This window comes from Eleginops maclovinus, chromosome 16 (assembly GCF_036324505.1).
Source record: "Eleginops maclovinus isolate JMC-PN-2008 ecotype Puerto Natales chromosome 16, JC_Emac_rtc_rv5, whole genome shotgun sequence".
NCBI classification, from domain to species: domain Eukaryota; kingdom Metazoa; phylum Chordata; class Actinopteri; order Perciformes; family Eleginopidae; genus Eleginops; species Eleginops maclovinus.
The window spans coordinates 6,836,831-6,850,176 of NC_086364.1; the positions used below are offsets into that span (position 1 = coordinate 6,836,831).

Genomic DNA, 13,346 nt, shown 5'->3' on the forward strand with positions numbered 1-13,346 from the left:
CGTTATGGTAATTCTTTTTTTCCTTTGCTAAATTCCTTCTGTTTTCTTCATTGTAAAATGCTTTTGAATGTTTTTATACCGATGAACAAATAACAGGCATGGACCAAATGAGTCAAAGAATACATTTTATTTTGAAGGTTGTAACCGGATGTAGTTTGTATACACTAGCTCTAGTTTGACACCTGGGATACTTCAGTGGTTTTGCTGCACTGACACTGAGCGGGCTGGTTAGTGAATAGTCCAACTCAGACAGAGCGGGCCTGCAATATATTTTTATACACCGTGACAACCGTTACAATGTCGGATTTCGAGGAATTTGAGAAACAGCTGAGCGAAAATCGACAGGGTAAGAACTAACGGTCCGTCTGTGCCCCAATTTGGTCCTCAAGCTAGCATAGTGCAGAACGTTAGCACTCGTAAGTCATTTAATGAATGAATGACCTGACCTGACAGCAACTTTAGAGTGTACTTTTCCAACAACGTGACTCGGCTTATTTATGTTAGCATAACTAACATGTATCTTCATGATGCCAGTAATCTCATCCTCATCCTAAAGCCACCGCCTTTGGTAAATTGAGTTACATCACTGAAAGGAGTCTGGTTTCGCTGAGAACTTACCTGCGAAACTGCACGCGAAACTCCATTACATTATTTCACCTTTTAAATGATTATCCTCTCTTGTAAAGAAAGGTACTTGTAGAATTAACTTTGTTTAACTTTCTGTAAACAATTTTGTTGTGCTGTTTCATTCGGCAACCATTATTTGTTTTATCACATTATTAATAACATGTATTACAAAATCTCACACCTGATTTATGATGGCAAGCCAACAAGCCCGACATTAAATTCAATTTTGATTCAAGGTTTGATTAATAAATAAATACCATGTCAGATTTGTTTTCATTAAACAAAATAATAAATAACATGTCAGATGTTTAACGGATACATATAATTTTTTATAAGAAATTATTTTTGATTTATCCAAAAGAATATATTCGTGGTCACATCACTTGAACAAGCAGAAGATGTACTCATATGTTTCACTTTAATATTAGTAGCAATACTTCAATGTAGAGTGTAGATAAGTGTTAAATAGCCTACATTTCAAGGTGAAGGAATATTCTTCTCTTCAATGTCATGTGCACAAGATGATAATATTCTATCTGTTGTCCCACAAGGAGAAATAAAGAAAGAATGACTGGACTTGAAGAAATCCCAAATTATAGCTTTATTATACTTATGTTGACCCCATGGTAACTTCAAAATATGCATTGCCCATATTAATAAAGTCCCCATGGCTGTTGAATACATGTAGTGGAATATCCTCTGAGATTTCGTGGAGAAAAGTATAAAGTAGCAGAAATTGGAAATTTTCAGATCAAGATTTTCTAATTCAATGTATTTAGTCCAGCTCTGCGTAAATCACAAGGGAGAAGCTTAATAATAATAATAATAATAATAATAACAACAACAACAACAACAACAACAACAACAACAACAATGCATAAACCGTACCATATATTGCAAGAAAACAATAAATAAATCACAGAGCTGATGGAGGGGGACAATATTTAAAAAGAACAATCTGGAACAAGAATAAAGTGGTACATTTACAAGAACAATTACTTGGAAATTCTCTAAGATTATAAATATGTACATTTGCAATAAAAACAACAAAGAAAATCTTCAAACATGAACTACAGATAACTGGAAAAAAGATATAAATGTAGGATTAAACTTGAATATTCCCTAATGATTCTTGTGTCTTACATTTGCGTGAAAAAAGTCTTTAATCAAAATAATTAAATTGCAAAAACATAATTTCTCTGAATATTACCTCAATCCCTGGCTCTGTAATTACATATTTTTTAAACTTCAGTGGCCCTAATACGTCTCCAGAGAAGGATTATCACGATTTTTAGTTAGTATTTTTCTGTCAGTGGATGAATCAATTGATCTTCTCAGCTCTTCTACATGCACTATTATCAGGTGTGTATTTTGCCAGATGTATAACAATTATTGCTTGCTGCTGCACAGAGAGAGAAAGAGAAAAGCACAAAAAAAGGAGCCGCAGTGGCTCTACCGGCCGAGGTGATAAGCATCGCAGCTGGAGCAAAGACAGAGGGAGTCGCAGCCGAGAGAAGAGGAGCCGGAGCCGAGAGCGCAAGAGCCGCGATCGCCGGAGCTCGTCCCGGGACCACAAGAAGCACAGGTCAGTAGGAGGGAGCTGCAGAATCCCAAACAAGCTGTAAAGCAGGGGTTTCCAAGGTTTTTTCACAGAGGGCCACATACAGAAATACATACGAAGGGCTGGGCAACTCATTAAAAGTGAGGTATTTTTCCTCATAAGTTAGGTTTTAAGTTTGCAAAATCAATAAAATGTAGGTACATTTTGCTTGATATGTTTGCACACAAAACACATTTGAAGCGATGAGTTGATCAAACAACTAAAACTATAAATAATAAGCAGCTATTTCAAATGACGATTTTAATACAAAAACACCTGTAGTGAATCCAGCTCCTCAGAAATATGAGGATTCACTGTTTTCCCTTTTAAGTTATTTTTTCTGTATTCATAATAACGTTGAGATTCGGAACCGTGTGACCTGACCGGCCCTGAATAATAATCTCTTGATATCATATATATATATATATATATATATATCTCTTAGTATTCCTGATTAGACTTAAATACTTCTACTTACTTTTTCAGTTCAGTACTTTTATTTTTTACAAAACATTTTTATTGTGTGATAGTAATACTTTTACTCAAGCTAGTCCATTATTCACTCTACTCCTGTTTACTCAAGCTTTTTTGTTAGACACACACCTCTCTCTGTGAACATAGTGCTTAAGCTTTTATTTTGCCGTGTCTCTGCAGCCACTCCCCAAGGAGAACCAGGAAGAAAAGGACCTGCAAATATTGGGACGTGCCTCCTCCTGGCTTTGAACACATCACACCAATGCAATATAAAGCTATGCAAGGTAGTTATCATATTCTTTTTCAAGACTTAATCTACAACTTCAAGGAGCAATGATATTTTACAGCCTTTATCCAGACCTGAACATGGCTAGTTCCTCTTCCAAAAGAGGTTGAAATTATCCAAATGTCAAGATGTCAATGTCCCAGCAAATACTGTAGTGTTTAATAAGTAAATATGATTAGAACAAGAAAAAAAAGGTGTTTTGTTCCTTTAGAACCTGCGCAATAAACTCTGTTTCAGTTTTCTTCAGTATCAAAGTTGTCTTCATATCCAGGGAACACTGCAATGACTAAAAGTTAAAACGACAAAGAATAAAAACTGTGCGAGTGACTAAACCCATTAATCTAACTTCTTCCATGTTGCACTCAAGTTCTTATATTTCCATTACAAAGCCACCCTCTATATTCATAAACAAAATTAATATAATGATAATTACATTATTGCAAATATTGAAGATGGGTCAATGATGTCAAAATATTTCCAACAGGCCAGTTTTAAAATACAACAAATAAGAACATCTATTTACATTTCTTCCACATAAAAATGGTTGTGTATGCATACATTCATATTCAAATTCTTATTTGGATGATTTAAATTAATAAATGTGGTGCGACCATGATTTGAAAAAATAATCCTTAAAATGTTTCACAATTTTAAACTAGCTCTCAGTTATCTTAAGCGTTTAAATTATTCAGAGATTTTGTTAAGTGATAGTTTATTTGCATTTTATTTATATTCATTATCTTTCAAATTTACATAATTTAGGATTCTGTGGGGGTTTTTGGGGGTAGAAATGACCAGCAAGTACATAAATAGTCTTAAAATAGTTTGAAACACTGGTTGAAAAACCAACAACTTGAATATTTATTTACAGACAGAGAAGACTTTGCTGGAGTTAAGAATTGTGTAGCTGAAGTTTCTCATGTACTCCATCCCTCAGCGGCCGGGCAGATACCAACTATCGCTCTACTGGCGACGTCCACCTGCAGCGGCTTGGCTGTAGCTCCAACGCAAGTGCCCATCGTTGGCAGCCAGATGACGAGACAGGCCAGACGCCTCTATGTAGGAAATATTCCGTTTGGAATAACTGAGGTAAGGTGTCTATTGTTTCTTTGACTTCCTGATTCCTGTGTGACTTTTACACCAAGCACTGATATGTCCATGTTGTTTGCAGCCATGCTGTTTGTTGTCTTCCTCCTCAGGAGTCCATGGCCGAGTTCTTCAACGCTCAGATGAGACTGGCCGGCCTCTCACAAGCCCCGACCAACCCGGTCCTGGCTGTGCAGATCAATCAGGATAAAAACTTCGCTTTCCTAGAGGTACGTGTTGCACATTTTTGACATATTAAGTTCATTGTAGGTAAAAACAATGACAAGAAGTTGTACATTTACTAGATTTAAAGATATGGATTTATTTTAAAAAATCACTAAATCAAAGGAAAGAGACGTTAAAGTTTAGATCACACCGCAACTTTAAGACGGTATAGTCTCACAGTTTTTTGTGTATTTTCTAAACGTAGTTATTGAATATCTAGTATCTATTATTTCTATTATCACTAGAACATGTGAAAATTTAGTTCCAGCAGTATATCAAAGTTATTGTGTCCTTTTTGTCTTTGTTTCACACATTACTACAGATTTCATTGTGTTAGCACTTTTTGTATATTTTTAAATTACTATTAATGGGACTGAAATATATGATATATTCAATATTGAAATTGTTTACCCCCATTGTTATATATCAATGTAACGGGAACATTTGGGTCTGTAAAACACTAGAATAAGGAAACGTATTTATGTACAAGAAATGCAGACAAAATAATAATTGAAACAAAGAGCAGACATAGTGAACAGCAGTTAAACTTAAAAAATGTCTCCAATGGAATAATAAAGCCAGATCATTAAACATTCTCCACACAAAGAAACGTAACTTAAGTTTATTTTCTTAAAAAGCTTCTTATCATCACATGATTTTATGATAAGAAAAGTGAATAGTCTGCCAGATGTGCCAGTATCAAATGATTTTCCTTTCCCAGTTCCGGTCTGTAGATGAGACGACACAGGCGATGGCTTTCGATGGGATCATTTTTCAGGGTCAATCACTGAAGATCAGACGACCTCATGACTACCGGCCTCTACCTGGAATCTCAGAGCAGCCGGCTTTCCACGTCCCAGGTGTGTTACCGGGTAAATTAAGTAAGTAATGTGAAAATATGCCTCGTGATAATTTTAAGATGCTACGGTCAAACTTGCGTGAGTAAATCGATGCAAATCGTCACTCCTAGTCCGGTGTGAACACACCATACGGGGCGGGACATCTCTAGGCAGCTTACCCTCACAACAGAGCCAGCCAGCTAACCAATCAGAGCAGACTGGGCTCTGGTTTCAGACAGAGGGTGAAAAAATGATCTGCAGCACAGGCAGTATGAGGAGAATAAAGACCTTTTTGAACATTAAAGCATGGAGACATGTCCCAGTAAAGGAACAAAATACAAATATAAACCAGAAAATGAGCAGAATAAGGCCCCTTTAACAAAATCTGAAATGTAATCTCTTATTTTGTTTTCTGATGTAATAAATGTATTTTGTGGTTGTTTGGTTCTCTGTAGGCGTTGTCTCCACAGTGGTGCCCGACTCTCCCCACAAACTGTTTATAGGAGGCCTGCCCAACTACCTTAACGATGATCAGGTATTTAACTGAAAACAGATTGAACAGACGCAATCGTGTTTCCTTATTCTCTCACTTGCTGAGGCTTTTGTTTGTCACACTTAACATGAACAGAATATGTCATACGCTTCCTTATCACATCAAATCCCACCACATTGTTGTGGCCAGAAACGGAACATGACCCCAGGAAATAATCCCCTAAAAATCATCATAGTCAATCATAAGTAGGTTCATATCAAATGACGTGTAATTGTAAATATGTATGTGTAATATAAATATTCACAATGGACAAATTCTCTATAATTAGCATGTAAGATGGCTTTTTGTGACAAAGTAAACTGCTTATACCTTTCTCATGTTAAGCACACTGATTTAACAAAGGTAAGTAAAGTCCAGTATATTTACACAAAAGGCTGATAAACTCATATATATATTTGCCTCAATGTTGCCAATGACTCCACATTGTCAAAGAAAAAGTCCACCTTTTTTTCTAGATTTTTTGGATGATTAATTGCACCTACTGCGGCAGCCAAAATCATATAAAAATAAACTTCAAGCAAGTCCAGACAACAATCTCCATTTTGTTCATTTATCTCCATGATCCAAAATACAATGAACACAGCTTCCTAGTGATTCATTACCCTGAGCCTTTCCTGTGAATTTCCTTTCTGGCCTGGATCACCCTGGTAAAAAAAATGTGCCTACTAGTGCTCTACTCCCACCACCACCTGTCTCCAGTATATACAATTACACCAGGTGCCCTTATCACCCAGTGCCCAAACATGCCTTCAAAATAAAAGCATAAAATAAAATTAAAAATTGTGTTTGACTATTCAATAATTTAAATCAAAATACAGCTCAACACCTACCGTGATTATTTCATTTTTCAAACTGTAATGGCTCTTTTTTAAATAATTTTTTCTTACATTTTAGAGACCAAATATGTAATCGATTAATAGCATAATCGTTTTTTCTGTTAGATTAATCAACAAAAAATGTAAATGTTTATTTCAGCCATTATTGATTAATTCTACAAGCCCCTGTTCAAACAGTATACAAAAAACCAAGTACAATAAAATGACAGTACAAAATAAAATACAAATATTGCAGTTTTGGAATGTAAGGTGGAGAACAGGCAGATTTAAAAACGGGTAGCCTGAACAGAAATGTGCCATGTCATTTTTTTAAAGCATAGATATCTGCGTGGACCTTTCCTTTGACAGTGTAAAAAGCTAAAATAAAAATGTAGACTTCTCATACTTTGAAGGACTTCACATTTTCACAGCTCCATTTTGCTCTCAGCTGAGCCGACAAGTTAAAATCTCCTAGTGATTTTAATTGTCTCTTTTACTCTAACTAGCTTTCATGTGACCGATGTATATTCTTGACTTATATTTTTTATCTAACTCTTGCAGTCTCTTGCCACTGCGTTGATACTCACAGCTCTTTCATTTTTTGTTCCCCCACTTTGTCCCCAGCTAGGGGCCTGTAAGATCGTTAAGTCTGCGCTCATAATTTGTTCAGTAGTTCTCATCTACTGCTGCCATGCCAACATGTAACACAAGGCAAGTAAAGACATCCTGGTCCTCACAGGATACACTCCCTGCCAGCAGGCTACTTCCTGTCTCCCATCATGCATTTGGAGCGCGTTTAGGAACCGGGGATAATGGGGGTTAATCATTAGTTTTGTGCGAGGAGGGTGGGTTTATTCAGCGTTTAATGTAAAGGTAAGAAAACACGTTTTCTTAGTGTTATGATCTAATTTGTCTGTAGCTGGCAGAATGTCAGTCAATATTTTGAATCTATAACAAAGATATCTTTTTAAGATAATTTTAATATGGCAATTTTACAGCTTTTTTATATAATTTACATATTGACCAAACGTTGTAAACTAATTTGCCTTTAGCTTGATAAAATACAATGAAAGTTAATTTATTTAAAATCATTCTTGATTAATCTTGCACCGTTTTGCATAAAAAAACCAACTATGATTATGAAATAATAATTATAGCTCTTTCGACAAAATGTGCATATTGTCCAAATGTTGTGATTTATTTGCCTGAAACTGGAAAAAGTAATAGTTTAATCTCAATAAAATAAATTTCCTGTTACCTTTCAACATTTTCCGGGAGAAAAACTAATTGTAATATGAGATAAATGTTATCCATTTCACGCATTATTTGCGTATTGTCCAAGTGATGTGCCTGTAGCTGGTAAAATGCAATTAAATTAAGTGTAATGAAGATCACTTTTGATTTAATTTGCACCATTTTCTGTGATGTATTATTTCTTGAGGTATTCACAGTCAGACCTTTTTGGTTAATTCAGTGTACTGAGCTGTTTTGGTTTGTTGTGTTCTTGTGGCTATAGTGTGTATATGTGTGTATTTGACTGTGTGTGTTTGGACCCCAGGAAGAATAGCTGTTGCTAATGCTAATGGGGATCCTAATGCTCTTGAAATCTCAAGACCTGAACATTTTAATGCAATGTAAAATCTACTTTACTGTACACATTATTACATTGTAGTGTGACATTTTTAGGTGTCAGTTGGATCACTTTCTGAATGTTCTCTATGAATGATCAGTCATCTTGCTATCTTCTTTGCAGGTGAAGGAGCTCCTGACATCGTTCGGGCCTCTCAAAGCGTTCAATCTGGTGAAGGACAGCGCCACATCGCTGTCTAAGGGTTACGCCTTTTGCGAATATGTCGATATCAGCGCTACTGATCAGGTAAGGATACGTTTCTATGTGTCGGGATTATAAAAAGCGGTGTTTTAAGGTGTGTGTTTTCTCTGTCAGGCAGTTGCTGGGCTCAATGGGATGCAACTGGGAGACAAAAAGCTGATCGTCCAAAGAGCGAGTGTGGGAGCTAAAAACGCAAATCCTGTGAGTCATTGAACTTTTTACCTTCTTTAGGCCCTGATTGAGATTAGATGGGCTGAATTAGGGTAATATACAATACTTATTATCAGAACAGTATATTACTATCACAGCATAGCCCAACCCTATATTCATTTACATTCCACTTTACTATACTTCAATTAAAACTGTTATGTAAAACCTCTCAGTATGTAATTCACATGTGGAAATTGCAAATATATAGACTACTTACTTGAATTGAAATACCAGAAAACATGCTATATTGTTTGTTTAGTGATATATAAAATGTGTTTGCGGCTCCTCCAGACCTCCATCATCGAGACCCCGGTGACGCTGCAGGTCCCCGGGCTGCAGAGGCTGCAGAACTCTGGCCTGCCCACGGAGGTGCTGTGCCTTCTCAACATGGTGATGCCTGAGGAGCTGGTGGACGACGACGACTACGAGGAGATCCTGGAAGACATCCGCGAAGAGTGCTGCAAGTACGGCAGCGTGCGCTCCATCGAGATCCCCAGACCAGTCGATGGGGTGGAGGTTCCTGGCTGTGGAAAGGTAATAGTTTAGACTTTACTACCTCTGAAACACTGATTGTTGTACCAGTTACGTTTATTTATTTTCACAAAGCCAGCACATAGATTTCTTCCTGCCTCATTGTGGTCTGGCAAATCACAGTATAGGTTATCTCCTTCAATCCGACAACTCAATGTCTTTGCTTTTAATTTACAAACGTATCCATATTTTTGTCATGTGATCCTAATGCATCAGAGCTCTGTTAAAGGGGTTCTTCTGTGTGTACAGTAATATTGTAATCATTAATAAATAAATAAATGCATTCAAAAATATCACTATGAAATGTATTAATATGGCTGTTAAATAAATCCCCAAAACAAAAGGGGCAATAATAAAAACTAAATAAAAATTCAAAGTATAATTTAAATTAGTCAAGATAGTTTAATAAAAACAAATATAAAAAATAAATATATTTTGAAAACAACAACATATATTTTATTGGAATTTTATTTAATAATGTTACATTTATTTCCCCTATTTATTTATCTATATCAGTTTTTTTTGGAATGAATAGGGCATGGTTTTCTCATAGATTCAGACCAAAGCAACAGTACTTAAGTGCTCATTTCCTTACTTATTTATTTCAGGTTTTAGGCATATTTATGTATTTCTTACCATTTTCTTGTACGTTTTACAGAGATTTATTATTTGTGGACACACCCACATGTTTAATGAACTCACCAAACATGTAAGGAAGCTCCTGATTTACACATATAAACTAAATCTCATCTTTCTCTCCAGATCTTTGTGGAGTATGTTTCTGCTGCAGACTGTCAGAAAGCCATGCAAGCCCTCACCGGCCGCAAGTTTGCCAACAGAGTGGTAGTTACCAAATACTACGATCCGGACATGTATCACAGACACGAGTTCTGAAAGCACAGGAGAGTCCTCCTGTCTGTTTGTGAAAGGAGAATTCTGTTCGGGCGGTTTCTTTACCGAAGAAAATACTTATTTTATTAGATCTTCTACTTAACAACTGGACTGCAGAGTGTATTTCTTCACCGAATATCTAACTCCTAGCTTTAGCTTCAACACCCATACAGAACTGAACTGAGTGAATTAAAAAAATACTGCAGTCTCTAGAGATGTCACGATGCCAGATATTTTGTAGTAGATAACAATACCAATGAAATTCCACAATTCTCAATACTAATATGTTACAAAAGTCTAAAACTAAATAAAAACATATGATTTACTTTAACATAAACTCCTTTATCCCCGTTTTCATACAGATTTTAAAAGTAACTCATAATTCCCTCTCTAATATATGTTTGATATTGCTGTAAAACTATATTTCTTCAATTTTTTCATCCAAATGAACATTTTACTTTTTTTGAACGCAACATAAACACCTTCATTGGACTCCTTTGTTTCCTTCCGTTACATAGTGACACATCTATGTATCACTGACACGCTTATATTGGCTAGCATACTATATGTCACATTTGACACATTGACACATCACCATGTGGTTGACCAATCAGAACAGCTGGCCATCTAACCAATCAGAGCAGACTGGGCTCTGGTTTCAGACAGAGGGTGAAAAGAGGTGCTGCAGCATAGACAGTATGAGAACAATAAAGAGCTTTTTGAACATTAAAGCATGGAGACATGTCCCAGTAGAGGCTCTAAATACAAATATGAAAAACAACATTTTGAAAGATCTTTTCTGAAAATTCCGATATGAGTTACCTTCGCTGATTTATATTATATACAGTGGGGCAAAAAAGTATTTAGTCAGCCACCAATTGTGCAAGTTCTCCCATTTAAAAAGATGAGAGAGGCCTGTAATTTTTATCATAGGTACACTTCAACTATGAGAGACAGAATGAGAAAAAAAAAATCCAGGAAATCACATTGTAGGATTTTTAATGAATTTATTTTCAAATGATTGTGGAAAATAAGTATTTGGTCAATAACAAAAGTTCATCTCAATACTTTGTTATATACCCTTTGTTGGCAATGACAGAGGTCAAACCTTTTCTGTAAGTCTTCACAAGGTTTCCACACACTGTTGCTGGTATTTTGGCCCATTCCTCCATGCAGATCTCCTCTAAAGCAGTGATGTTTTGGGGCTGTCGCTGGGCAACACAGACTTTCAACTCCCTCCAAAGATTTTCTATGGGGTTGAGATCTGGAGACTGGCTAGGCCACTCCAGGACCTTGAAATGCTTCTTACGAAGCCACTCCTTCGTTGCCCTGGCGGTGTGTTTGGGATCATTGTCATGCTGAAAGACCCAGCCACGCTTCATCTTCAGTGCCCTTGCTGATGGAAGGAGGTTTTCACTCAAAATCTCACGATACATGGCCCCATTCATTCTTTCCTTTACACGGATCAGTCGTCCTGGTCCCTTTGCAGAAAAACAGCCCCAAAGCATGATGTTTCCACCCCCATGCTTCACAGTAGGTATGGTGTTCTTTGGATGCAACTCTGCATTCTTTCTCCTCCAAACACGACGAGTTGAGTTTTTACCAAAAAGTTCTATTTTGGTTTCATCTGACCATATGACATTCTCCCAATCCTCTTCTGGATCATCCAAATGCCCTCTAGCAAACTTCAGACGGGCCTGGACATGTACTGGCTTAAGCAGGGGGACACGTCTGGAACTGCAGGATTTAAGTCCCTGGCGGCGTAGTGTGTTACTGATGGTAGCCTCTGTTACTTTGGTCCCATCTCTCTGCAGGTAATTCACTAGGTCCCCCCGTGTGGTTCTGGGATTTTTGCTCACCGTTCTTGTGATCATTTTGACCCCACGGGGTGAGATCTTGCGTGGAGCCCCAGATCGAGGGAGATTAGCAGTGGTCTTGTATGTCTTCCATTTTCTAATAATTGCTCCCACAGTTGATTTCTTCACACCAAGCTGCTTACCTATTGCAGATTCAGTTTTCCCAGCCTGGTGCAGGTCTACAATTTTGTCTCTGGTCTCCTTTGACAGCTCTTTGGTCTTGGCCATAGTGGAGTTTGGAGTATGACTGTTTGAGGTTGTGGACAGGTGTCTTTTATACTGATAACGAGTTCAAAAAGGTGCCATTAATACAGGTAACGAGTGGAGGACAGAGGAGCCTCTTAAAGAAGAAGTTACAGGTCTGTGAGAGCCAGAAATCTTGCTTGTTTGTAGGTGACCAAATACTTATTTTACCGAGGAATTTACCAATTAATTCATTAAAAATCCTACAATGTGATTTCCTGGATTGTTTCCCCCATTCTGTCTCTCATAGTTGAAGTGTACCTATGATGAAAATTACAGGCATCTCTCATCTTTTTAAATGGGAGAACTTGCACAATTGGTGGCTGACTAAATACTTTTTTGCCCCACTGTATATACTTAATAAAACATGCACTCATCTTAGTTTAACTCTATGGCTCCCACGCTTAACTGGCTGCTAACAGCTCACATTAACTAATTGTTCTTCCAAATTTAGCACAGATTTGGCCTTGGCTAGCAATGTGCTGAACACCTCTTTCAACAATACCTGCATTTCTGTAGAAAAAGTACTCCATACTATCAAAATGTTTGCATCAACTTGGTACCTAAGTATCTGTTCTCGTGACACCCCTAGCAATATCCATTACATTTGTAGTAGAATGAATGTGACATGTATCTTACCTTAGCTAATACTGCCTGACGATGCCAGAGTAGCTGTCTTATGGAGTATGCACTATATGAGAAAAAAACAGTCAAATGTTTAGATTTTCCTACTGAGCACAAACATTCATTTCACTGTTTTAGATTTGAAAAAAACATCCTAAATGTTTGTTGGGAGAGAAAAAGAAGGTTCTATTTGTTTTTGGAAAAGGAATATTTTCGTCTATACGTCATATATTAATCATTCAACATATACAATTCTATTACCTGCACTGCTTACATATATCAAATGTAGGGCTGTACCGAGCAGTTCAAAGCTTTATCTAAAATGCTACATTCAAATTTTAAATTAACATTTGAATGCTGCAAAGCCTCTTGTTTTTGTCCAATGTCTTTTAATTCAGATAAAAATAAATATTATTTAACTCAGCGTTGAATTGATTCCAGTAGTGGCTGCATTGGATTGCTTCTGACACAAAAAAAAAAATGTTATCCAACCAAATGCTCTGCTTCAATCCATATTTTTTTGTGTTTAACAAATTTCAAGATCAACTTTTTTACTTTGGTCCAAAAAAAAAGTCTGCTGCACACAAAGTGTGGTACTGGGTAAGCTGTTTTGATTAATTCAATTATTTGTTATTAAACTAAATGCAATTTATAA

General features: G+C 36.6%; 1 protein-coding gene across 1 annotated transcript; it reads left to right on the forward strand.

Moving 5' to 3' along the window:
* Window positions 1-190: 190 nt before the first annotated feature.
* LOC134878327 (splicing factor U2AF 65 kDa subunit-like) lies at window positions 191-10,838 on the forward strand. Its single transcript, XM_063904287.1, is given in 13 exon segments — window positions 191-346; window positions 2,038-2,212; window positions 2,882-2,985; window positions 3,925-4,076; window positions 4,187-4,303; window positions 5,020-5,158; window positions 5,593-5,672; window positions 7,130-7,201; window positions 7,203-7,220; window positions 8,259-8,381; window positions 8,451-8,537; window positions 8,838-9,080; window positions 9,840-10,838. Coding segments are annotated over 13 exon segments (1,491 nt in total). The 5' UTR covers window positions 191-297; the 3' UTR covers window positions 9,972-10,838.
* Window positions 10,839-13,346: the final 2,508 nt, after the last annotated feature.